Genomic DNA, 26,947 nt, shown 5'->3' on the forward strand with positions numbered 1-26,947 from the left:
GGGGGTTGGGTTTGCTTGTAAGTTCATCTTATCATCTCCCTCCAAAAATACCCACTTTAACTAATTTTGGACAGAAAAGTGACACGCTGCCCGTGTGAGATGTAGTTGTGCACTTCAAAATCACTGGGAGCACGGAAAGTGATTTGGTTGAGTGGTCCTGGTTCCTCACCAGCAAGTAAGGGTGTCAAAACCATAAACTGTGAAATTGATTTATAAATGTTTTGATTTTAGTTTTAAAATTGAGATCATTTGGTTAAACGGTTTAAATCAAATCAAACCATTTAAGTAAATAGTCAAACCGATTAATAATATATATACATAAAAAGGCCTACCACTCAACCTAAAGAAGCAAGGGTGCTCTACGATCAACTATATACAACGGCTAGCGCACCAGAACAATGTGAGCCAAAGGCTCGCTTTCGCCCCGCAAAGAGTCAGGCGGCACCAGAACCAAGCTGAAAAATTACAGCGCACACGTTAGCGCAATGTTGCTCTACGATCCACTTTACTTCGCTCAAGTGCTTGCTAGATTCACGCCCCAGTTGATCTACGACCATTCTTTAGTTTTTTTTTTTTTTTTTATACTCAGGGTGTTCAGATCTTTAACCCGACTAATCCCTTGGGTCAGTGTAATATTGCTTACATAAGACCAGGTCAATTCGAGACGAAAAATTTCATGCGATGGTCCTAAGAAGTTAGGTAGTAAGTTTAAGTCATTCAATATTAAGTTTACCTAAATTTTAATAAAAAAAGAAATTTATATTCATTTTAATAAATAATTTAAAGGTAAAGAAGCCATTTGAATTAAAAAATAAAAAACCTGAGAGGCAAACAAATATTAGGTCGAAATTAATCCTAGATATACAAAATTAGCGCCTGGTGAAATAAGTAATTTCAAAGCTAGTGCAAACTTTTGTACGGTCACTAACCACTTGGGTTTTATTCATTTCTGTGTTCAAAGGTAGAGTGTGGGGGCCAACCGGACACAAAGAATGTCCAAATGCCACACGCTACTGATGCCACTATAGAAAACTCGGCGTACACCGCGCAATGACTGACGATGGAAGGGGCAGTGCGCACCAAACAAATCAAAGGTGGTGGTTAAATATTCCGTTCTTGTTTTGGCGTTTACCAAAACCCAGTTGGAAATCATACTACGACGCTTGAATGCGTGATTGACCATTTCCCTCCAATTCAATCTCCTTCCACCTCTAAATTCCAGATTTCTTTTCTACTTTCTGTTGCTTTGATCTCTCTACTTCTCTTGAAGATTCGATCGGAGAGGTGAATTTTTGTTTAATCTCAGAAAACTTAGTAGAAACAGTTTCAGGCGGAGAAATCGGTTCCATTCTTTTGCAGAAATCATACTCGGTCTAAAGATTGTATTAATAGTTTCAGGTTAAAAATTCTGAATTAGTTCATGCTTCTTTAGCTCAGTTTAGAATTTCACTTCGTTGAATATTTCTGAGTTCTGAGTTCTGACAGTTGAAATTTCTCAAGAATTTGCGGAGAAATCGGCTCCATTCTTTTGCAGAAATCACACTCAGTCTAAAGATCGTATTAATAGTTTCAGGTTAAAAAAAATTCTGAATTAGTTCATGCTTCTTTAGCTCAGTTTATAATTTCACTGCGTTGAATATATAAATATTATTTTTAGTTAATTTCCTGGTCAATTTGGTTCACCGTTGGATCCCTTTCCGAGCTAATAAACTCGAAGCAACTGTAGTTGATGGTGGATGTATTAAATATCTTAATCTATGTGTTAAATATTGGGTTGCTTCAAGCTCCAGTATTATAATTCCATTGCGTGCCAGTGAATTTTATCTTTGGATGGCTGAACAAGCTGTGCTGAATACTCATGGTCAGAGCAATATTCTCTTGCAGATGCTGACTTATGGTTGAAGTTTTAAAATTTTGATGTTTGGTTCTTATTAAATGATTCCAATTTAATTATTGTGTTTCTTATGTGTTTTAAACACTATTGGTCTAATGAATTTATATCTGGACTTGAATCTTTCACTGATCGACTCTGGCAGTTCATTTTTTTCCTTCTAATGGTTTTTAATTTGTTGGTTCACTTGTAGGTATTAGGATTTTTGAATGGCCGCAATACTGGCTTCTCATGGCTGCTATTGCTGCCAAGTTGATTTGAGGGAACAAGGAAAAGCAATAGACGGTCTCAGTTTCTCAGGATCAATATCTTCTCTGAAGCTTGATAAACTCACAAGGCTTGAGTATGGTGTTGCTGCACACAATAGGTTTTTCAGGTTTCAAGTGAAAGCACAACAGACAGAATCATCCAGGAGGCTTGGTACTAATGGACAAGCTACGAAAATGGTACCCACAAGGGAAGTAACAAAGCAAAAAAGGTCTTCCATAAATAGGGGAGAGACTGTGAATGGCTCAAAAAAAGTTGTGAACGGCTCAAAACAAGTTGTTAACGGTGCAAGCATAGTTAAGAAAAAGAATGCTCCTGCTTTGGTTAAGGCACCAAAAATCAGGGGCACTAAAGAACTTCCATTTACAGAGAAGCTGAAAGTTCTGCCCTCAGATGAAGGTTTCAGTTGGGCCAATGAAAATTATAGTTCGTGGCAAAGGACTATAGATGTGTGGTCATTTGTTCTTTCTTTACGCATTCGTGTCCTTTTAGACAATGCAAAGTGGGCATATGTTGGAGGTTTCACAGAAGATAAGCAAGTAAATTTTCGTCGCTCAGTTCTCTGTCTGTGCTCTTAATGACAGTTCTTGTAATCATTCTTGATGTATATTCTGCTTTCATTTACTTCTTGGTAGTGATATGCACACTCCAAAAGAAAAAAAAAAAGAAGACATGCTCACTCCAACATATGCACGAATGTATCACAGCTCTTTGCATCTCAGTTTGATATTTATATGTTTTTTTCTTCTAGAAAAGTAGAAGGCAAAGAACTGCCTCATGGTTGCGAGAATGTGTGCTCCAACTTGGTCCAACTTTTATCAAACTTGGACAGTTGTCCTCAACAAGGTCTGATCTATTTCCACGAGAGTTTGTGGACGAGCTTGCCAAGTTGCAGGTATTTATCTTCCTAGTATTTGTGATGCTTTTGATCATATCTCATTTCCAACTTTTCTTCCCTGTTTTGGATGACGACAATACCAAGTTCTATCAGATTCTTACCAGAAATAATAAACATGAAGTTTAAAACAAACTTTGAAATACCAAGTTTTATATGGCTCTTATCTAAATATGATGCAGGATAGAGTCCCTGCGTTTTCACCAGAGAAAGCTAGAGGTTTCATAGAAAGAGAATTGGGAGCCCCAATTGATGCATTTTTCAAGAAGTTTGAAGATAGGCCAATTGCTGCAGCCAGTCTTGGTCAGGTGTTTGCTCCAATTTTAATACCATATACTTAACATGAAGAAATTTTCCTTTTGGCACTTTCATACTTATAAACTTTGAAAATATTGTATCCTTGTTATATGCGTCAAGGACTCGACTCTGTTGCTTAATTGGTTGTTGAATAGAATTGAAACCAAAGGATTACATTTTTTAATCTAGCTTACCCATTTAATATATATATATATATATATATATATAAAAGGGAATGCATGCAAACATGTGGGAAAAAAGGGGTTTTATCAACATCAATCATAAACAAAGAAGGTGATATCGAGGATGATGTTTCATAGAGAATTAAAATAGGATGGATGAAGTGGAGAGGTGCGTCCGGATTGTTGTGTGATCGACGTATTCCTATAAACTTAAAAAAAAAATTTAAGGCAGTCATACAGCCGGCTATGATGTATGCTGCGGAATATTGGGAAGTTAAGAAACATCATGTAGATAAACTCAATGTGGTAGAGATGAGGATGTTGAGATGGATGTGTGGCAAAACTAGGAAGGATAAAGTAAGGAATAATCATATTAGAGCTGATTTGGGAGTAGCTTCGATACATAATAAGCTACAAGAAAGTCATTTGAGATGGCATGGCCATGTTCAACGAAGACCTTTGGATGCTTTGGTATGGAGCAGTGGTTTAATTCAGATTGAAAAAAACTAAAAGAGCCAGGTGGCAAACCTAAAATGATGTTGGGAGATGTGGTGAGGAAAGACATGCATAGCTTAGGCCTTGCATCAAGTATGACATTGAATTGAGCTGATTGGAGGAGAAGGATCTATGTGGCCGATCCCATTGAGTTGTGATAAGGCTGAATTGTTGATGTTGTTGTATAAGCATCAATCCCTTTAGACACTAGAAGTATGTTCTTTCAAAAATAAATAAATAAATAAAAAGAAAAAAGAGAAAGGAACTACAATATGTTCTTTTAATAAAAATGACAAAAGTTCATGAAGGAAGTGTGAGTAAGGGGGGGTGCAAGTAAGACTGGAGGAATTTTTTTTTTAAAGTGATTGAGAAATCTGGGTTTATCTTTGGGTAGTCTTTTGGCTTAGAATTTGGGCTTACCTTTGATTCCCCTCCAGGTTGACTGCTCAACATTGCTCCCTTATTTGGACCTGTTGCATAAGAAGCTCCAGCTTTGGAAGGGCAAGTTGTTTTCTTATGTCAGTGTAGTGTGTTGATCAAATTTGTGCGTCAGTCCTCTTACAACTACTGCTCCGAAATTTTGGTCTTCCCTGTCCACCATTTTGAAGTTGGAGCCTCTCATGCGTGCCTTTCTTTAGAGAGGCTGTGAATCTCCTGAATTCCTTCGCCCGATCAGTAGGTCCTCCATCTACCTCCATATAGATGAAGGGGACCTTTGCTTGAGAAGAATTATAGATGTCAATATTGCTAGTATTCTTAATATAATTTGGAAGCTAGCAGCTATGCAGAAAAGCGTTTGGTTGATTGCGTCTATTCCCACCTCCTCGGTATTGACTCCATTTGAACCGGTTCATCTGTCTTTGATGACTCAAGGTTCCAGAGAAAGATTCTGAAGCTCAGACCTCTTTTGTTAGGGGCCATATAAAACTAGACTGATGATGGTGCCTCTACAATATTTTGGCTTGACCACTGGCACCTGCTTAGAGTCCTTTCTTCACTCAGTAGGAGATAGAGCTATCTATGGCTCTGGATATAACAGGTTGGACATTATTTCTGACATCATTTGGTTTGATGACTAGTCCCCCTCGTTGTATGTCATTTGGGATGTTCTTCTGAGCATCTCCCAATGGCCATATGGTAGATTGTGTTCTTGGTCTGCATCTTCGTCAGGTCTTTTTAGTGCCAAGTCAACTTGGGATCTTATTAGGGCTCTTGGCACTATAAGTCTGGCGCTTTTTGGTTTGGTTTAAGAGACATATCCCCCGTCATTTTGGATCTATTCAGAAAATTTGGGATTCGGTTCTCTTTGAAGTTAAGCCAAGTTAGATGCTTCCCCCTTTTTGTAAAGGAATGGCCTTGTAAGTTGTATTTGTATGTGATGCAGATCTGAAGACCTACATCTGTAAGAAGAAGGCCAACAAGAGTAACTAGCTTGTGGCCTTACCTTGGTGATGCTTATTAATTTCCATACTTAGTTTTTATTTCATGCTTTGTCTTAGTTTAGTCCAAATTGAACCATGGTCCATGTTGGTCCAATATCGGTTCAATTTAAATGGTTAGAAGTTACTTTTACTTTTCTAAAAGGGGGGATCAATTCACTTTTGTAAGTGATGATGGGTGAAGACTTTTTCCACCTTTGGTAGTTGGGGGGTGAAGACTTTTCCATTGCAACTTTAAGAGGTGAGGATTTTTCCACTTTTGGTAGTTGGTAGGTGAAGACTTTTCCAACTTTAGTAGTTGGAAGGTAAAGACTTACCTACCCCAACTTTAATAAGTGAAGACTTTCTGCTATTGTTAGTTGGAAGTTGGGTATATAATATTTTGTTGAGTTGGTCCTATAAATAGGGATCAATTGCAAGCATTCAAGGATAACTCAGAATTTGAAAACAAAGTTTGTTTATGCAATTCTCTTCTTATGTTTGATCAAGAATCTCTTGTGTTTGATTAAGAAATCCCTTGTATTTGATCAAGGTAGGTTGGTGTTTGATCCAGTCGATCCACCTTGCGGTGTGAAGCTCGGGTGTTATTTTATTGTTTATTGTTCCATCCTTTTCATCTTTCAACAATTTTTAACAATATCCTATTCTCCATATTTAGAATTCCCTATTCTCTGAGAAAAGATCCTACCCTGGTACTGTTTTGAGATTCCTCAATTACAGTATTACATCAATTGGTATCAGAGGATGGCAGAGAATAAGTCACAGTGGCTGCCGCCTCCACCTGATCCAATGGCAGAAGTCATTGAAATGTTTCAACAACTCTCTGCTGATCAAAAATCTATTAGTGAGAGGTTATTGTGACTTGAGAACCAAAGTGTTACTCCAATACAAGGCAGCAATGTACCATTCGAGAGGGAGGACAGGTATCAACTACAATCTGCTGTGCATCGTCAACATAGGAGAAGTGCTGAAAGGGCACAATAAAGAACCCCTACAACACCACCTACCTTCGAGGAGCATATAAGATCTTATTTCAATGGTGATCTTGAAGCACCCCGTCAACGTACTGTTGATTCACAAAAAGTCAAGCTTGAATTAAAGGAGTTCAACGGAAAGCATGATTCACAGGTATTTTATGATTGGTTGGCTACTTTAGATGACTATTTTGATTGGTTTGAGTTGTCTGAGTCACGTAAGATGAGACTAGCGCGTGCTAAGCTAGTTGGCTCAGCCCGCGAATGGTGGAGAACTGAAGAAAGGGATCTAGAAGATCATGGTAGAGCTCCCATTACTTGGGAGAGATGAAAGAAGAACTCAGTGCCAAATACTTACCACGACACTTTCGATCACAACTGCAAGACAAGTTGAATACTCTTCGTTAAGAGAGTATGTCCATTGCAGAGTATATGGAGCAGTTTGATTCACTCTATTCATGCACTGGCATCAGGGAGAATGAATTACAGGTACTTTCCCGCTTTCGTTTGGGTTTGAGATCTGATATAAATAGTGCTATTGGGGTAGTAGATGTATCCAATGTCAGGGAATGCTTCAAGAAGGCAGTACATGCAGAGGAGTTACTAGCTCCTATGGGTAGAAGGTTTGGATATCAAGCTGGAGAGATCACAAAAAATTTTCCAGCAAAGAATCCTACTTATCCTCTACGTACCACACCTTCTCCACATGCTGATCACAAGGGGAAAGCACCTATGCGTAGCACTGCCACAGTGCAATGCTTTTATTGTCATGAGAGGGGACATTATGCCAAAAATTGTCCTACACGTCAAAAAGTAGCAGTGATGGTTGATGCTGACGATACTCCTGATGAAGATAATTCCCATATCTTTCCAATCCCATTGGAAGAAGACGAAAATGTTGATTGTTACGATGGGGCTAAAGCAAATGAAGATGACTCCTATGGAATTCATGTGGTTTCTCGCATGTTGGTGGCTGAAACCAAAGGCGAGGATTGGCGACGTACTTGCATATTTTACAGCTGCATGCATTCAACTGATCGCATTGTGCAGGTGATAGTTGACATTGGCAGCTGCATTAATGTTGTCTCTGAGTTATTTGTGAAGAAGGCACATTTGAAGGCAGAGAAACACCCGTAGCCTTACAAAGTATCCCTACTGAATGGCAATACTTTGGAGGTCAATCAACGATGTTCTGTTCCATTACAACTTTCTCGATTTGAAGAAAAGGTATAGTGTGATGTTATTCCTATGAAGCTAACTGATGTTCTTTTAGGGAGGCCATGGATGTATGATAATGATGTTCTCACTGGCGGAAAGAAGAATCAGTACATATTTACCTTTAAAGGGCAGCGCACTATACTTGAGCCTATCAACGTACCAGAGGAGATGCGTAAGAGACAGACATTGAGGACTAACCAGAAAGCCACCACCGATACCAACAAGATGCTGGTCCTTCCACAAAAGATCTTAGCTGTTCCATAAAAGCAGTTTGAGCGAACAAGCTATGATACAGGCATGATATTAGCCCTGGTTACTAGAGAGGTCACTCCACCACCAATAGTTCAGCTCACATGGCCTAGTAGAGAGCTACCTAACGATTTAGTACCTGACGAGCTACCTAATAAGCTCCCTCCTATGCACGATATTCAGCATACTATTGACTTGGTACCTGGATCTGTGCTTCCCAACCTTTCAGCTTATCGTCTCAGTCCTACAGAACATACTAAGCTCAATAGGCAAGTTGATGAACTACTACAGAAGGGGTTTATCGTTGAGAGCCTTAGTCCTTCTGCTGTACTAGCATTGCTTACTCCAAAGAAGGATGGCTCATGGCGCATGTGTGTCGACAGCAAAGCAATCAACAAAATAACAGTCAAGTATAGGTTTCCCATACCACGACTTGATGATATACTAGACATGTTGTCCGGTGCAAAGGTCTTTTCAGAATTGGACCTTCGAAGCGGCTACCATCAAATTCGTATTCGGCCAGGAGACGAATGGAAGACCGCCTTCAAGACCAAGGATGGACTGTTCGAGTGGATGGTCATGCCCTTTGGTCTGACGAATGCACCTAGTACGTTCATGCGAGTTATGACACAGGTACTTCGTCCATTTATTGGTCGATTTTTGGTTGTATATTTTGATGATATCTTAGTTTACAGCAAGCATCCAGATGATCACATCAACCATTCGAAGCAAGTCTTGATGGTGCTCCGTATGGAGAAGCTATACATTAATCTCAAGAAGTGTTCCTTTATGCTGCCCAAGGTTGTATTCCTTGGTTTTATTATCTCATCCAAGGGGGTTGAAGCTGATCCTGAGAAGATCAAGAGCATCACCAACTGGCCTACCCCGAAGACAATCACTGAAGTCCGTAGCTTCCACGGTCTAGCCTCATTTTACAGGAGATTCATTCGAAATTTTAGTGCAGTCATGACACCTATTACCGAATGTATGAAGCAGAGTAAAGGTAAGTTTGAGTGGACAACAACGGCGACAAAAGCCCTCCATCTTATCAAGAAGAAGATGACGGAGGCCCTGGTATTACGCCTGCCAGATTTTGATTGTGTATTTAAGGTGGCAACTGATGCTTCGCATATTGGGTTGGGAGGTGTGCTGATGCAAGAAGGGCACCCTATCGCTTTCTATAGCGAGAAACTGAACAATGCCAAGCGACGCTACTCGACTTATGATTTGGAGCTCTATGCTATCATCCAAGTGTTACGCCACTAGAGACACTATCTTATTGGTAAGAAATTTATTCTTTACACCGATCATGAAGCACTCAAACATCTCCATTCTCAAAAGTCAATCAGTCAAAAGCATGCAAAGTAGATTGCTTACCTACAAGAGTTCGTCTTTGCGATGAAATACAAGGCTGGTAAAGAGAACACGATGGTTGATGCTTTAAGCCGAAAAGTTCTCACTATCAATACTTTTTCAACACATGACGTTAGTATTGATCAGATACGAGATGAGTACGCGTCTGATAAGGATTTCAGAGTCCTATATGCAGAGTTACAGCAAGGTGGGAAACACCCTAAATATTCTGTCCACGATGGTTATTTGTTATTCGGAACGCGATTATGCATTCCAGACACCTCCCTACGACATCACATCATAAGGGAGTTACACGGAGGAGGTTTGGGAGGCAACTTCGGCAAGGACAAGACCATAATACAGGTGACTGATCGGTACTACTGGCCACACATTGCAAAAGACGTAAATCATGTTATCAAAAGGTGTCGAGTCTGTCAACTTGCTAAGGGAACCAAGCAGAATACCGGTCTCTAGTCCCCACTACCGGTTCCTCATGCACCTTGGCTCGACATTAGTATGGATTTTGTACTTGGGCTGCCACCTACAAGAGAACGGTACGATTCCATCATGGTTGTAGTAGATCGCTTCTCTAAGATGGCTCACTTTTTGCCATGTCGAAAGACCTTTAATGCCTATCATATTGCAAGGCTCATCTTCAAAGAGGTTGTTCGACTACATGGACTACCAAGTACTATTGCCTCTGATCGCGACGTCAAGTTTATGAGCTATTTCTGGAAGACATTGTGGCTGAAAACTAACACAAAGCTACAGTTTTCAACTGCATTCCATCCACAAACTGACGGTCAGACGGAGGTTGTTAATAGAAGTTTGGGGAACTTGTTGAGGTGCTTAGTCCAAGATTATGAGAAGACATGGCCAGAAATCCTCGACATAGCTGAGTTTGCCTACAATAGCTCAGTGAACAGGACAACGGGGCACACACCATTCGAGATATTACTTGGAATTCAGCCTCAACGCCCAATTGATCTTGTTCCACTCCCACCCCAGGATCGAATCAGCCTTGAAGCTGATGAATTCTTGCGCCACATCACAGAGGTGCATGCAAACCTGTGACGACGTATCACCTCAAGTAATGATGTCTACAAGACTACAGCTGATCATCATCGACGTTATGTGGAGTTTAAACCAAGAGACATGGTTATGGTTCGCATAAATCCTGAGAGGTTCCAAACTGGTGTTAACACAAAGCTCCATCCAAAGAAGATGGGTCCCTACAAGGTGCTGAAACATGTAGGACCAAATGCTTATGTGCTCGAATTGCCTAAGGAAATGACCATAAGCGATGTCTTTAATGTAGCTGACCTACATCTTTATATGGGACATCATTCAGATGATGGTGACCTGGAACAAATGCTAAGGCTGCCCCAACTTACACCACCTCTTGAAGATGTTATTGAAGAGGTTTTGGATGATACTTACAAAACCACTCGTCGTGGTACCGGTTATCACACTTTTCTTGTCAAATGGAAGGGACGACCACGGACCGATTGCACTTGGATTCATGCTGATGACTTCAAGCGACTAGATCCTGACTTATATGAGCATTACATGTCTTTCACCCATTCATCGAAGACTCATGTTTTCAAGTCGGGAAGAGGTGATGCAGATCTGAAGACCTACATCCGTAGGAAGAAGGCCAACAAGAGTAACTAGCATGTGGCCTTACCTTGTTGATGCTTATTAATTTTCATACTTAGTTTTTATTTCGTGTTTTATGTCTTAGTTTAGTTCCAATTGAACCATGGTCCATGTTGGTCCAATATCGGTTCAATTTAAGTGGTTAGAAGTTACTTTTACTTTTCTAAATGGGGGGGATCAATTCACTTTTGTAAGTGATGATGGGTGAAGACTTTTCCACCTTTGGTAGTTAGGGGATGAAGACTTTTCCATTGCAACTTTAAGAGGTGAGGATTTTTCCACTTTTGGTAGTTGGTAGGTGAAGGCTTTTTCAACTTTAGTAGTTGGAAGGTGAAGACTTTCCTACTTCAACATTTAGAGAAATGCTCTTATTCTATAATAAGTTTGACTGGTCAATGATTTTATTTTTGCATGAGACTTTTTATAACATAAAATCAGCTTTCTAACAAGTCTAAGATTACTTAAATCTGAGTTGCAATGACAAAGTTATGCTTCAGTCAAACTTATTTTTAAGTACACGAATACTGTTAAAATCGCCTGAATGAAAATAATTTTATGAATATCAAAACAAAATATTATTTTACCGGACTTTTGGTTTTTAGCAATGTTTTAACATGATAGAATTTATAAAATTTTCATAATTGAGAAAAACCGTAGCATTTAAAAGTTGAAAATCGTCCCTATAACCAAAATCCAGTTTTTGTTCTCGGACTGGGGGGCTGACTTTTTATCCTTTTAGAATTTGATTTTTAAACTATTTTTATTGGATTCAAATAGGGGGTATTTGCTTATTTATGAATAATATCTTAAGTAAATGAAATATTAAAAACATTTACTTGAATGATATTTGGCATAAATAAGTGCCGAAACACAAAGCGACATGCAGTGCAACAAGGCGGCTGTCGCCTAGGCCCCAGGCAAACCGCCTGGAGGCCAGGCGACACCTTGACAACTATGATCTCAGCAATATCAGATTAGAGAAACCAGTAAATTGAATCAGTATTTAAAAGGACAGAATTCCATTTAAGAGATAGGGGTAAAATATGGTTTTAGTATATTTCCAGATCCTCATGTCCGATCTGATGGAGATTCTAATCGAATCTCCCTAGACCACTGGAGAACAGATTCCAAAATCTGAAGGTATTTTAATGGCGGGATTCTTTTGATCGAAATTCATGCAAAAAAAGTCTTGCATATGAACTTCAACTAGAACAGAATTTACTAGGAGATGAATTGCAGAAAAATAATCGGAACTTGAATTTATTTGTTAATGGCAGAATTGAGAAAATAGAACAAAAAAATCCAATATAAGAATAGTAGCACAAGGACATGACATGAGTGTTAGAACAATCCACTCGGGCTTCACACCGCAAGGTGTTCGATTGGATCAGACACCAATCTACCTTGATCATACACAAGGGGTTTCTTGATCGAACGCGAGTTCTTGGGAGAAGTAGAGCATGCAACAATAGGAAAGTTATAAATTTGTGCACAATGCTGGTCCCACTTACAAACTTATATAGAAGACTCTAAAATAGACTCAAACACTATAAAGGAAAGGCCTAACCAAATCCTTAACTAATAAGGTAACTTAAATTTACTAGGAAACTGAAATAATAAAGAATACTAACTCGAAATAGAGCTGGACTTATAGAAACCTAATCTAGCTTAACCCTCCTCAATCTAGCAGCTACCAAGGCTGAGGTTGTCTCATACTTCTCTGAGTTTTTCCACCCCCTCTTCTTCCCATGTCCCCCTCCCCCAGGATATGCTTAATAAATTTATCCTTGATCTTCTCCTCCTCCCCCCCCCCTCTTTCTAGCCATCCCAATTGATGATGAGATTTTGGCTGTTGTCTTCTCCCACAAATTAGGCAAGGCTCTTGGCCCTTAAGCAAAGTGACTGCTTTAGATATCTGGGCTCTATCTTAAACAAGGAAGGTGAGATTGATGATGATGTTTCCCACAGAATTAAAGTAGGATGGATGAAATGGAGAGGGACGTCTGGAGTGTTATGTGATCAACTGGATTCCTCTAAAGCTTAAGGGAAAATTCTACAGGAATGTCATAAGACCAGCTATGATGTATGGTGCAGAATGTTGGATAGTCAAGAAGCGTAACGTAAATAAGTTGAATGTGACGGAGATGAGAATGTTGAGATGGATGTGTGGAAAAACCCTAAGGGATAGAATAAGAAATGAACAGGTTAGAACTGATTTAGGAATTGCACCAATTCAAGATAAGCTTAGAGAATGTCGGTTACGATGGTTTGGGCATGTTCAAAGGAGGCCTTTGGATGCCCCTGTACAGAGGAGTGACCGGATGCAGATGGATGGAGCTAAAAGGGCTAGAGGCAGGCCAAAAACGACCATAGATGAGTTAGTAAGAAGAGACATGCAAAAGTTAAGTCTTCACCCAAGTATGGTATCTAGTGCATCTACATCAGTATTGAACAGAGCTATTTGGAGGGCTATGATCCGGGTTTCCGATTCGTGAGTGGCAGAGTGGGAAGTCCAAAAGTTTTTTTTTTTTTTTTTTTGCCATTGGATCCATTTAGCCAACCCCATTCAGTTGGGATAAGGTTGAGTTGTGTTGTTGCTTTTGGCCCTGATGGTTTTAACATGGGTTTCTTCTCTTCCTATTGAGACATCATTAGATTTGACCTCATTCATGCCATCAGAAGTTTTTTCTATGACCCTAATAAAATCAAAAGAGTCAACCACACCTTCCTTTGCCTCATTCCTAAAAGAGAAGGTGTTGCTTCCATGCCTGATTTCGGACCTATCTCCCTCATCTCTTGAAAAAATTCATTGCTAAAATTCTGTCTAATCATTTTCAACTTGTCATTGACTCTTTGATTAGTGCAAATTAGTATGCATTTATTGCTGGAAGAAGCATAGCTAACAATATCATTCTGTGCCATGAGATTGTTGATGCTTTGATCGGGCTTCCCACTCCTCTGTTGCCCTCCTCAAAATTGATATCCATAAAGTGATGCAGTTGGGCGATGGAAGGGATCTCTTTGATTTGAGAATTTTCTTATTTACTTTCCTTTTTGGTTTAGAAATTAGCTTGATAGTATTTTAATTTAGATTTTATTTTTATTTAGTTGCTATATAGGTTAGTTTCTATTTTCAAGTAGTTGCCATTAATTGTTTGATTTTTCCTTTATATTGGACATGTAATCAATGGAGTTTTTAGAGATTTTTTTTTTAAAGAATAGAAATTTGAAAGTATTTTTGGTTTTGAACCATGGCTGCCGATTCCCTCTATCTCCCTCCTTCTTTCTTTGACATTCTTCTTTCTTCCTCTCTATTATTCTGATTTTTTTTTCTTCTCATCTTCTTCTTTTCCCTGTTTTCTTTTTCCTTTTTTTTTCAATCTTCTTCTTGCTGATATCTTTCACAGCCCCTGTTCTGGGCGACAGAGTACAGCTCAAGGAATCAACCGTACCTCCCTGGATACAAGTGTTTTCACCTCCAAACTTTGGGGCTAGGATCACCTTCCTAAGGCGACCAAACCGCAGAGTTCCTGCGACCAGATTCAGCCCCTGTTGTGAGTTTCAAGCCCAAGTTCAGATCTGGTTCCCTATTACCGCCAGATCTGAGTTGCAGGGACAATACAGCTCCTCTTACTTCTTGTTTGAACTGTTTGTTTGTCGGAGTCAAGAGACCTTAAGGCTGGCAACCTTCGTTTCGAATTTCAGGTCAAACCAAGCCCTATCGAAGGAGTCCTACCGATCGGAAGTTTTTTTTTCTGTCCGCTGGTTTCTGGTTCTCACGACAAGAAGAAGAAGAAGAACAGGTTTCTTTTTTTATTTTAAAAGAATTTTCCCTGTTATTACAATTAAGCCCTTGTTCCCCAAAGTTATATTCCATTACCCCTTTTTCTCTTTGGTAAAATTCAGAATAAGCCTTTGTATTAAAGTTTTTAGTTCTAGAACTACCCCAGCTGCCATATAATTATTTCTAAGACCCTACTGGTTTCTGAAAATTACAAGAATACCCTTCAATCTTTAAATTGAGATATTTTATCATTCTTGTGGGCCCTAAGCGATCCGATTCCCTCGGATCCGCATCATAAAGCTTTTGACTCCATCAGATGGATTTCATTTATGAAGTTTTGCTCCATATGTCCTTTCCGGCTTTCCCCTAATTTTGTCCACTAGATTCACTCTTGCATTTCCTCTCCCTATTTCTCTATGCTGGTCAGTGATAGCCCCGCCGGCTACTTTACCTCCTCTGTGGGTATTCAGGTTTTTTGCCCCTATCCCCCTTTCTCTTCTCTCTTGCCCTTGATGTTCTCTCCCAATCAATCCAATCCTCCATTGACCAACACCTCATTTTCCCGATCCCCCAGTGCAACTCTAATGGTACAGTAATGGTTATTGTTTGAGCTAAACTTGTGATCCTACTGTAAGTTAGGACTTCATTAACCTAACCCTACATTAGAATTCCCTTACAACTCTGATGGTATAGTAATGGTCTTGACTCGTCAAGATTTGATTGGGATTTCAATTCAATGATCAAAACTGGTCCACTGTTCTACCATACATACTGTTTGGGAAATTCACATAGTATTTATAAATATCCCTAGAATTCTATTGGTTCGTGTTTTCAAGAGGTCTACAGGTTGGGAATTAAACATTGAAGTTTCATTTGAAGTGGCTGATTGCTGGATTTCTATAAATTTTTTATCGATTTCTACTTTGGTAACAACCTCCTAAATGTTGCTTTGTTTAGAATTTGTGTAATTCAATTTAGTTGTTTGGGGTGGGCCAATTAGTGGACTTTTTGGGTCTGTCCCTAGTTGCCCAGGTGGAGCCAAAGAGGGTGGGCCTCGGGTGGGGGGGGGGCATTGCAGATCACTTTATGTATTATATATTTACTAAAAGGGAGGACTTATTCTAATGAGCTGTGCCCCCCTAGTGGCTGACTCCTCCCCCCACTACCAACCCTTATAAGATCAAAAACTTGGTTTGGTTCTAGTTCATCTCAGTCTGAGAAGAGAGATTCATATCTTGAAGAACCAATTTGGCTTTATGCCAGGTAGATCCACGACAGAAGCTATTTACCCACTGAGAAAGCTCATGGAAAGATAGAGCTAGGAAAAAGGATCTCCATATGGTCTTTATTGACCTAGAAAAAGCCTATGACAGAGTTCGTAGAGATTTTATCTGGCATGTTCTTATGAAGAGAGGGATGTTGAGTAAATATGTTGATGTAGTTAAAGATATGTACGAGGGTGTGGTGTCTAGTGTGAGATTTGTGGGAGGTTAGGACAAGGAATTCCCAATTTCGATTGGGTTACATCAGGGGTTACATTAGGGATCTGCCTTAACCCGTTTTATTTGCACTTATCGTGGATGATTTAACCAAGAGCATTCAAGACGAGGTTTCGTGGTGTATGCTCTTCGCCTATGATATCGTCTTGGTGGATGAGACAAAAGTAAGGATTAATGCTAAGTTAGAGTTATGGAGATCAACCTTGGAAATAAGAGGCTTCAAGATTAGTAGATCGAAGACGGAGTATATGATGTGTAACTATAGTCACGCTATGATAGATAATGACATGGTGAAAATTGAGTAGAGAGATACTGTAAAGTGACTATTTTAAATATCTGGGGTCAATTATAAATAGAGAAGTGACTTAGAAGATGATGTTTCACAGAGATTTAAAATAGGATGGATGAAGTGGAGAGGTGTGACCAGAGTGCTGTGTGACTGGCGTATTCCTTTAAAGTTTAAAGGAAAGTTATATAGGACTATTGTACGACCGGCTATGATGTATGGGATGAAATGTTGCGTAGTAAAGTGCAACATATAGAGAAGCTATGCGTAGCAGAGATGAGGATGTTACGATAGATATGCGATAAAACTAGGAAGGATAAAGTGAGGAATGGACGTATTAGAGCCGATTTGGGAGTTGTCCCAATCAATGACGAGCTCTGATAATTTCATTTGAGGTGGTATGACCATGTTCAACGGAGGCTTGGGGATGTCCCAGTAGGGATGAGTGATCTGATTCCAATTGAAGGAGCTAAAGGATCTAGGGGCATGCCTACAATAACCATAGAAGTTGTGAGGAATAACATGCATAGTCTAGGTCTTGTCCTAAGTATGACCTCAGATACAGCCTATTGGAGGGCAAGGATACATGTATCTGAGCTTTTCTTGACTTGTCGGGCTGTCCCTCTTTCATCTCTTTTTCATCTCTCATTCATTTCTCTTTTATCATTTCTTCTTTTCTTCTTTTGTTCATTTCCCCTATTTTGTTTGGACCTCTGTTTTTCTTACTTTATTTTGCACGGATCCATGTAGCCGATCCCATTAAGTTGGGATAAGGCTGATTTTGTTGTTATTTAGGGAGTTATTTGTTTCTTGGGTCTATTCATTGAATTTTCATTCTCATTTTATTTTATTTTATATTAGAGAAATTAAACACTAAATAGGAAAGTAGTTCAGTGACTTCAGTCTGTAGTTCTGTTTCAGTTATGGAGTTTGAGTAGGTGTCTTTTTAGGATCATTTCAAGACCTCTGGAGATGGGAAGGTGTGAACCTCCCTCTCGACAAGGAATAGTGATGAGGAGAGCACCATAAGTTAGAAGTTTGATTCAATATATGGTTATCTTCACTTTTCTGATTTTTGTTATTCAGATCTCGTTTGGGTTTCTTGGTTTGAGGAAAGAGGTAGGTCAAACAAAGGAGATATACAGGATTGGGTGGTTCCATATGAAGCTCAAGCTGGCAGGAGGCGATTCTGCTGGAGTTATAACAGCCTATTGCGTCTGTTTCAGCGTTGCAAGTGTTTGTGAGAATTCTGGAATAAATGAAATCAAATTTAGTGCATTTTTACCAAACTTCAGGGGCCTGTTGCACAATTTACCCTTTGGCATAAGATATCTATTTTTTGATACATTAGAACCAACTGTTCTCATAATTGATTTTTTCTGCATTGGGTAGTTAGATGGTAATTCTACTGTTTGGACTGTCGACCTCAGTCTGGACAGTTGCTATGAATAGAGATACTTACAGAATTATTGTTTGATCACCTAATCGTCTACCCCACACAACTTGGATTGTTTGAATGAGATGGTTAGCCGCTGGGTTATGGGGCGTTAGCCATTTATGTTGTTTAAACATTTAAATTCAAGATCTAGAGATTTGTATGATGTCATAATTGACTGCTAGCCCAACATTAGCATTTGTATTAAGACATAAATATTTATGCTACGTATACTTATTCTCATTTTTATTTTTTACAATTTTGTTGTCAACTCATGGATCATCCAGGTTATTAGATTGTCGATTGTTGATTGTCGATTGTCGATTGTCGATTGTCGATTGTCGATTGTCGATTGCCAATTGCCAAGCTATAATGGTCCACCGTATAGTCCTATCTTTAAAGCATTAACAATCTTAGGGCAAAGTAGTGGTAGTAATGGTGAAGCCAAGATTTTAGCTCGCATAGCTTTACCTATGGTTGGTAGAACTTTGCTCCCTCTAGAAATAACTCTCCCTCCACCCCACCCCCCGGCATAGTCAAAAGTCACATTCATTTCGCACTTCAAATTAAGTACTGTGGCAAAACAGAAAATGAAACCAGTACTTGCAAAGTAGAGGAGAGAGGAGAGAAGAGAGAGAATGATGGGAGGGAGGATGTGCTGGACCAAGCAGACTCAGCTTGTTGCTATCGTGGCCTCCCAACCTCTATCTATAAGACTTGCTATTATAAGTAGACTCTAAGTAGGAATCCTATTTGGAGTACACAACTAAAAGTAAACTGAAACAACTAAAACAGGAAATTGAAGTAAACAAAACATGATAGGTGCAATCCCCAGGAAATTGAAGTAAACAAAACATGATAGGTGCAATCCCCCTATTGTGACTAACTACCAATATAATGAAGTACCGCAAGGTATTGGACAATAGTACTCCTGCAGTGCAGGTACATAACACTCCTTCAAGCTGGAGTGTGTGTGTGCGTGTGCGTGTGCGTAGATGCCGTTGAGCATAGAGAACGTCATTCTGGTAGCAATACTAACTCAAGCACACCAATCTTCAGCAGCAATGCTAGAGACAAATTTCCAGTCGAATAAATCCAGACAGTAATGAACAAAATAAGCAGCAGAGAACACTAACCACAATCCAACATTTTATAGCAGCAACAACAACATTATATTTATAACCCCTTCTCAAGGAAGACAAATAGTAAGTAGTAATCTTCACAAAGAAGACGGGGTAGCATTGATGTGATCAGTAAAGATCAGATGCACTTATAAGTCCCAACATTAGGTTGTTGTGAAGCAAGTAACATCATAAGGTTGTTGGGAACCAAGTAACATCATAAAGTTGCTGGAAACCAAGTAGTAGCATAAGGTTGCTGGGAACCACAAGTAGTAGCATAAGGTAGTTGGAAACCAAATAACACAACATAAGGTTTTTGGTAACTAGATGCAGGAATCTTCTTGTGGAATACCAAAAAATAACTATCTTCATAAGATAAAATTGTTGTTGAGGACTGAACAGATGATATGAACAATAAATTAATAATAATTCAAATAATAATAATATTCACCTGATGAAGTGAGCAGATAATAATAGTAATATTCACCTGATGAATTGTATAGATAATAATAATAATCTTCAAATATCTGATGAGAACTCTAATCTCCCCTTCATGTGTAGCAATACACGTGGACGAATAATGCAAAAGATGCAATTAAGAATAATCCACCATCATATGACAGCAATAACCATCATCACGAAGAATGAGCATCACATAAATCATATAATTAAGAGCAGACACTAATTAGATTTCAGATAGGCCAGATTTAAACAAATCTGGGCAAATAATCTCCAATGATTGCAATAACAACCATCACTCCAAGACCCTAAATTGGGTGCTATGGGCCCACAAATGGCAATAGAAACTCAATTTTAATGAAGGAAAGGCAAAACTATAATTAACCAGAATGTCCAAGGGAGAAATTGGTAGGTAACAAGTATTGGACACACACAAGAGTACTAGTATTTATAGATTGGGGTCGGACTTGGTAGTAACACAAAATTAGGATGAAGGCTGAATTAGGCATAAAGGGAGGGGTATTTGTGGAAAGTAAAAAAATGAAACTACTAAATGTTGTGAAGTCAGTCATACCAGCAAACCCATTCTTACGAGAAAAGGGATTGTGAGGTTGTTTTCAACCTCTCAAACCGTGAAACGAGGGAAATCTCTAGGCGGTAACCACGGGAGACAAAGCCGAAGGAGGAGATTTTTTTTTTTTTTTTTGAGGCTGAAAGCTCTAGCGAAAGCCAACCAGAAGATCATCTTCTTCTTCGATCAATCAGTATATCAGAAGTATATCAATCTTCGATTGATCAAGCAGTAGCCGGTCTTCTTCTTCTTTGATTGATCAAAACATCAATCAATAGGGTATCATAATACCAACACAATCAGCAGGGTATATCATCTGAGCGGATGATAGCAGCCGCAGCAGTTGATATTAGCTTCACAAAATAGCAGTAGGGTATCAATAGCAGCAGTAGGGTATTCATGGCGGTTTGAGTTACCCCCCATACAATGACAACTCGGTTACTTCTAGTTGGGGTTCTGAGTTCCCGATTGAGTCAGATCTCATTTGGACCATCAGAATTGAAGCATTCCCTATCTCAGATTTCGATAGCAGTAATCAGAAATAAAGTACATCAATCTTCAGCAAACGATTGCAGCAATTGATAATCAATCAGAAGTTGCAGTAGCAGCATGGGGATGAATCGAGTCATGTATGATTCATCATCAAAGTACGTCGAACTTCATTGAATTACGAAACCTAGTTCATCTTCTATCAACTGGTTTCACAAAGAGAAAAGGGCAGCATAGCATAGGTGGCTGTACGCCACAAACCAGAAAACCTTAGGACTCTCAAATCAGATATCAAGGTGAAACAGGTACTGGTTACAGCTCCGATACCATGTAGTAAAACAGGATCTGAAACCAGTACCTGCAAAGTAGAAGAGAGAGTGAGAGAGAACAATGGGAGAGAGGATGTGTTGAACCAGGATAGACTCAGCTTGTTTGCTATTGAAGCTTCCCAACCTTTATTTATAAGACCTGCTATTACAAGTAGACAAAGTAGGAATCCTGTCGTGACTAACTACCAATATAGTAAAGTATCACATGGTATTGGACAATAATACCACTGCAGCACAGGTACACAACTTTCACATTTTCTTATTTTACTTCGATAAACTTGTGTATTTCCTCTTCTTTTTTCCCCATTGTTCATGTTGGATTGATATGTCAGGAAGATACCACACAAGCTTGTCAATAAACAATGTAACAATTATCTTTTTCCTAATTGACAAATCTATGTCAAAATACTCCCCACCTTGGGTGAGAGTAGAAGAATTAAGATACTAGAGGTGAGTGGGGAAGAGAATTTCTGGTTTGGATAGGTGACCACCCATTTTTAGTTTGATAACCTTGCTGCAATTCTCTTCATAGTTGACCATATGCACTTAAATATAATTTATTTTCTTATTTTTCTTCTATGAAGCTGAAAATATACCCATATGTGTTTCTTCCATTATGTTGACCTTGTGCTCCTCTCCTGGACTCTGGGAATTGAATGTTCAATGTTAAGAGGAAAGAGAATTTCCTTTTTGCATATGAAGCCACCTGTTTCTGGTTGGACAGACATTCAAAAAGTTTCTTTGTTACGTGTGATATCTCTGCAGGGACTCCAGCTGCTGAAGGCTTGACTGCAAAATGTGCTGACATTTTTGCAAGGAAAAGTTCAAGTGGATTGAGAGGTACAGGATGGGTAGATGATAGATGTTCACTATTGTCAGAAGGTACTGCTAGAGTAACTCCCAACTTTTCAAGACCAGAAGTCTTGGGTCCTGCTTCAATGATCCAAGAAGCCCATTTCTCTAAAGAACCATCTTCAGCATCAGACATGAAAACCTGGAGTAGCCTTTTTCCTGATATTACTTCCTATGAGAGGTGCTTCACACAACTTGATTCATGTACAACTGATCCTGCAGTTTCATATGCATCTGTTATAAATTCTAACCCAACACTATGCTTTGGAGCAAGGGCCAGTGGAACAAATGTGTCAGCTCTATTGACGAGTCCATCAAGAAATGTGAGTTTCAGTCAGCAGCCTGGGGATTCATTTGACAATGATGAATCTGCTGGGAGTATTACCTCCAACATAAAGCAGCCTTTCATCCAGACAAGTTACAACGGTGAAGAAGCTTATGGTCATACATGTGTTGGTAGAAATGATTATGTTGTTGATCCTTTTTCAGTAAAAACAGATGCGCCATCTAAACAGAAATCTCTTGTTGTCGATTCAATAGATCGGTTGAAGGGAAAATCTGAACTTCACGCCAATCATTTCAAACTCTCTGATGCTTGCAACGTAGTATCTGAAGGTTCTGGAACAGCTGATTCTGCTAATAGATCTTCAGACACTTTTGATCAGTTTAACCCTGCTGTGGATTCCCCCTGTTGGAAAGGTGCTCTATCATCTCATCAATCTCCATTTGGAGTTACTGAAGTGATGTCTCCATATTTTCCTGTAAAGGAGTTTGAAGGATGTAATGGTTCAAATCTTGGAGGGCCTCATATTCTTGCTGTCAATACTGATGAAGCTGTAGCTGTTTCGTTGCAAGGGGACTTGATACCCAATGAAAAAGCAATTGGTGAAGATTGTTTATCACCCTCGTCTAAGGGATTGTCATCAGTTGGTAATTTTTCATCTGTGGAATATGGATTAAAAGATTCTGTCAAAGCAGCACCTTATCATTCAAAAGTGAACATTGAGAATGAGACACTATGTTCTGATGGCAAGCAAGAACCGACTCAACCAAGAAAAGAACATGGTTCGTCGATCTACTCAAAAAGAATCTCGGAACTCAAACCTTCTCACATGAAGCAAATTAGACATTGGAATAACATTACAACGTCGGCAGAACTTCCTACCTCAGAGGCAACAATGGTAAATTTTGGAATGGATATCAAGAATTCAGCACAGGATGGGCCATCTTGTGTGCAATTCCATGCCGTGGAACATGCCTCAAGTTTACCTTTCCCTGCAGCTAGTGTTCCTGTTGGGCTTGTTAAACAAGTTGGAGGAGCATCTGACACCGAAGCTGATGGTCTAGTTGCAAAAAGCAATATTAGGCTGCTGGTTAATGCTATGTGTAACTTATCAGAATTACTTCTTTCTAGTTGTTTTAGTGATGTAGAGGCATTGAAGGAACAAGATCATGAGGCTCTTCAGCATGTAATCAACAATCTTGATGCATGTCTCTCAAAGAAGGTTGGATTAATTAGACCATTGCCCCAATTTCCTGAGTCAAGCACTTGCTGCCTTCGAAATCTACCTGATCCTCAAAAGGTATAATGCCTTGTTTTTATTCAGTTGTGCTGCTGGAATTAGTAATAGATCTTGTTCTTTGAAAAAAAAAAAAAAAATAGGGGATGGTAAAAATTATTTGTTGATACCTTATGACTAAGCTTGATTTTTACTGGGACAGCAACTCAAAAGTCAACAGATTTTGAATCTATGGTCCAAGGTTTATAAATGGCAATAGAGACAATAGATACATTGTTACCTTCCTTGAGAATTGCTCTTTTCAGTAAACAAACAGTGAAAATCATTACTTTATCAGTGCAGTTGATGCTGTTCCCAGGACAAGTAGTCGTTTGACACCACTAGCAATGACCTTACTGTGTATAGTCGTTTTGTTTCAATTGATAATCACTTACTGCTCAAGCATCAAATTGGTGGCTGAGAAGCCCACAGTGTTAGTGTTATTAATAGGTCATCTTTGTTTCTAGATTCTGTTCTGGTTAACCTTCAAAGTGTAATAAAACCTCAAAATTCTTAGGAACCAACAGATTAGAATCTTGTATTTCCCCTTCTTGACCAAAGAAAAAATTGCTTCAATCTAGGTGATTGCAGTAACATATTTTATTTTCGTTGGCAGATCTAGACATTTTCAGTATTTTAAAAATTGCTTCAATCTAGGTGATTGCAGTAACATCTTTTATTCTTGTTGGCATATCTAGACATTTTCAGTAAGTTTTTTTAAAGAATATCTACACTTCTCTCTACTTTGATTTCTGTTTCTAAAATGCCTTGGAAGAAATTTATTGGAGTTGTTGAAGTGCTTTGAATTAAAGGCATTGTTTGTGCTCATGCATGGTATTATAAAATATGAATTCTGAGGTTCAGTTCAGTAATCTATATGTTGTATTCTTGGTTGTGTTATGTACAGGCTACCAACTGTCAATGGTGTTCTAGGGTATTCTAGTTGGGCAATTTTGTGATTTCTTTTTATATTATTTTCTATTTCTATTTCCCTTTTGGAGGTTGGAGGGTTGAAGGCTGGGGTTTTGTGGAGTGGTACTTGTCCCCTTCTCTTCTCATAAGTTATGCGTTCGACTATTGTCAATATTTGTATAAAGCTGAGCAGTATTCTCTTCAGGTCTCTGGGACATGCAGATCCCAGGTCAATAGTGTAGAGGCAGTCAATGTACATAGTCAGAATGACCTCGAGGGGAAAATGCATTCTTATGTTTCCAACAAGCAAGGTAATAAATTGGAGGATTTTGTTTCTATGGAGGATGAGAAAGGCATTGAGATAGATCATGACATGACCCAGGTATGCTCTGGTTTCTGGTTACACGCCAAATTTCATACTAGGCTTCTAGTTCTTTCTATTGATGTGGGGAAAAAGGTCATTTCCTCCTGTCATGATCTGTAGGCTATTAAGAAAATTATGAAGGAGAAATTTGACAATGAAGAAACTCATCCACAAACAATATTATTTAAGAATTTATGGCTCGAGGCAGAAGCTGCATTGTGTTCTATCAAATATAAAGCCCGCTATGCCCGCTTGAAAACAGAGATGGAGAAATGCAACAGAGACCAAGAGAAAGGTAAGCTACCGGTCTTTAACCTTGATTTCCCTGTGCTCTTGATGTATAGGTTCTCAGGTATCGCTTATTTAATTGTTGTCTCTGTGGCAGGAAAGCCTATTGATACTGGGGTACATTTGAACCCTAAGGTTTCTCATGAACCAACGGTTGATGACATGTTAATACAGGAGATTGAGGAGAATGCAGTTCCAGATAAATCTACTCAGGAGACTCCAACAGGTATTGCTGGTCAGGCTGAGGATGTGGAGACTTGTGTTACCAATCAGGCTGAGGACATCGAGGCTTCTGTTGCCAGTAAGGCTGAGGACATGGAGTCTTCTGTTATGGCCAGGTTTAATATTCTGAAATGCCGAGTTAACAAGAGTAGTTCCATGAATAAAGGGCATCTGCTGGATTCAACTGGCATTGGAGCCCATCCAGGAAAAGTGGAGACAGTGTCTAGCCCATGTCACAGTGGAACAAAAAACATTAGGATGAGCACCCAACCTATAAAGATAGTTGACGTGGGTTTTTCAGATAGGAGAAAGCCTTGGCCATTTATAAGAGACAGATCAGAAGGTGGATGTCTGGAAGTGGCAATTAAACCTGACTTGCAGCATGAAGGAACAAATTGCAGTAAAGTGAAAATTGGATTGGATTCAGTTGTTCCTGAGCAGCAAGTCACAATGAAAGAGTTTGGGGTTTGTGTTTCTGATGAGCTGATCAATACTTTTATGCTAAACAGGGAAGGGAGTCAGTGCGCAGGTGGTGGATTTGATAGCCCATCGTCTGATTGGGAGCACGTACTGAAAGAGGAGCTGAAGTGGCAGAACTGACAGCCAATCCCCAATCAAAGTGTTTCAAACAATAGGAGTTAGATGGGAGGCTTGAACTCGATTGGGTGTGAATATTGTTGAAGTATATATCTGTATAAAGCTTTTAAAACCTGTATGCATTTGAACTTCTGGAGCATATGGCTTCCACTTCCTATGAACTTTATTTGCTTTGTTCGAGTCAAAACTTGGTTTTGCTATTGGCGTTCTGGATTATGTAGCCGCTGGCACTGAGTACTGTGAGTTTGTGTGGTTCTTCAAGTAAACTCAACAGGATTTTCTTTCTCCATTTACTACACATGTGATTGGTGTGCTGTGCCTCAGATTTTTGATTCATTCCTAAATTCATTACTCCCCCCTCAATCTCAGATTCACAGTGGTAAGTTAGCTAAGTAATTTAGTCCATATGAGTCCTGGCCTCCTAGGAGGTGTAGTGGTAGTAGGAATGCCAAGCCTAATGAGGCCAATGCCTGGTGAGGCCAATGCCTGGTAAGGCCTAATTGCCCATTCGAGGATGATTGATGGTGATGGCGTTCCTGTGAGAGAGATTGGATTTGGGATAACGGTGGATCTTAATGTCCTCTTCTTTTCAGGGCTTGAAATTACAATGACAATTGGAAGTTTAGGAGAAATGGCCTTAACTCATGGTCAATTGGCGAACATCACATAAGCGCTGCGGCAGGGTAAATTAAATTAAAAAAAAAAAGTGAAGTGTGTTGTAGGTTCATCTAGTTGAGGTGATATTGAAGCAATATATATATATATATATATATAAAATATGATGATTGTGAGTCTAAGTTCCGTCATTCTTGGAAGAAGGAAAAACCATGTAAGGGGTTAAATAAATAAATGGTTGGACTAGAGAGAGAAAGAGAGATATGTATACATTGTCGGAGTCGGGGCTGCCAATGTCTTGCTGGTTTGGTGCCAATGGGACAAGAAGTGCCCCACTCCCCTCACCACACCACACCCCGCCATTTAGGGTTCTTGTAATAAATAAATAATTAATTGACGGGGTCAGAAGAATGGGAATACCCAGTAGCCAGTACTAGCTTGGAAGTACGAAACATCATTGTCCCACTTATTTACACGTGGGTTCTTAAAATTATTTCTAATTAACATTTATATTCCCCACTTCCCTCCTTCCTTCCTTCCTTCCTTCCTTTTAAATAAATATTCGATCACTACTCACTAATTAGTAGTGTTTAGTGGTTGCTGGGAGGTAATCAGCAATTAAGAGTCCTATGTATATATATATATA

The 26,947-nt window shown here is 39.2% G+C and overlaps 2 protein-coding genes across 3 annotated transcripts in view; both read left to right on the forward strand.

Moving 5' to 3' along the window:
- The window catches only part of LOC122076824 (protein ACTIVITY OF BC1 COMPLEX KINASE 7, chloroplastic), a 26,269-nt gene extending 22,710 nt beyond the window's left edge, over window positions 1–3,559 (forward strand). Inside the window, exons 18-19 of the transcript XR_006139590.1 lie at window positions 2,910–3,053; window positions 3,236–3,559. The gene's annotated coding sequence lies outside the window, so the exon portion shown is untranslated. The remainder of the gene's footprint in view (window positions 1–2,909; window positions 3,054–3,235) is intronic.
- A 17,974-nt stretch (window positions 3,560–21,533) lies between these two features.
- On the forward strand, window positions 21,534–25,984 carry LOC122076983. Of its 2 annotated transcripts, XM_042642669.1 has the most exons (5): window positions 21,534–21,925; window positions 22,025–23,327; window positions 24,421–24,597; window positions 24,700–24,874; window positions 24,965–25,984. In XM_042642669.1, exons 1-5 carry the CDS (start codon window positions 21,549–21,551, stop codon window positions 25,687–25,689), a joined length of 2,757 nt encoding a protein of 918 aa, XP_042498603.1. In that variant the 5' UTR covers window positions 21,534–21,548; the 3' UTR covers window positions 25,690–25,984. The 2 variants fall into 2 exon arrangements, with proteins under 2 accessions (XP_042498603.1, XP_042498602.1); XM_042642668.1 differs by having other exon boundaries at window positions 21,534–23,327.
- The last annotated feature ends 963 nt before the right edge of the window (window positions 25,985–26,947 follow it).

The sequence above is a fragment of the Macadamia integrifolia genome, chromosome 4 (genome assembly GCF_013358625.1).
Source record: "Macadamia integrifolia cultivar HAES 741 chromosome 4, SCU_Mint_v3, whole genome shotgun sequence".
Classification (NCBI taxonomy): Eukaryota; Viridiplantae; Streptophyta; class Magnoliopsida; order Proteales; family Proteaceae; genus Macadamia; species Macadamia integrifolia.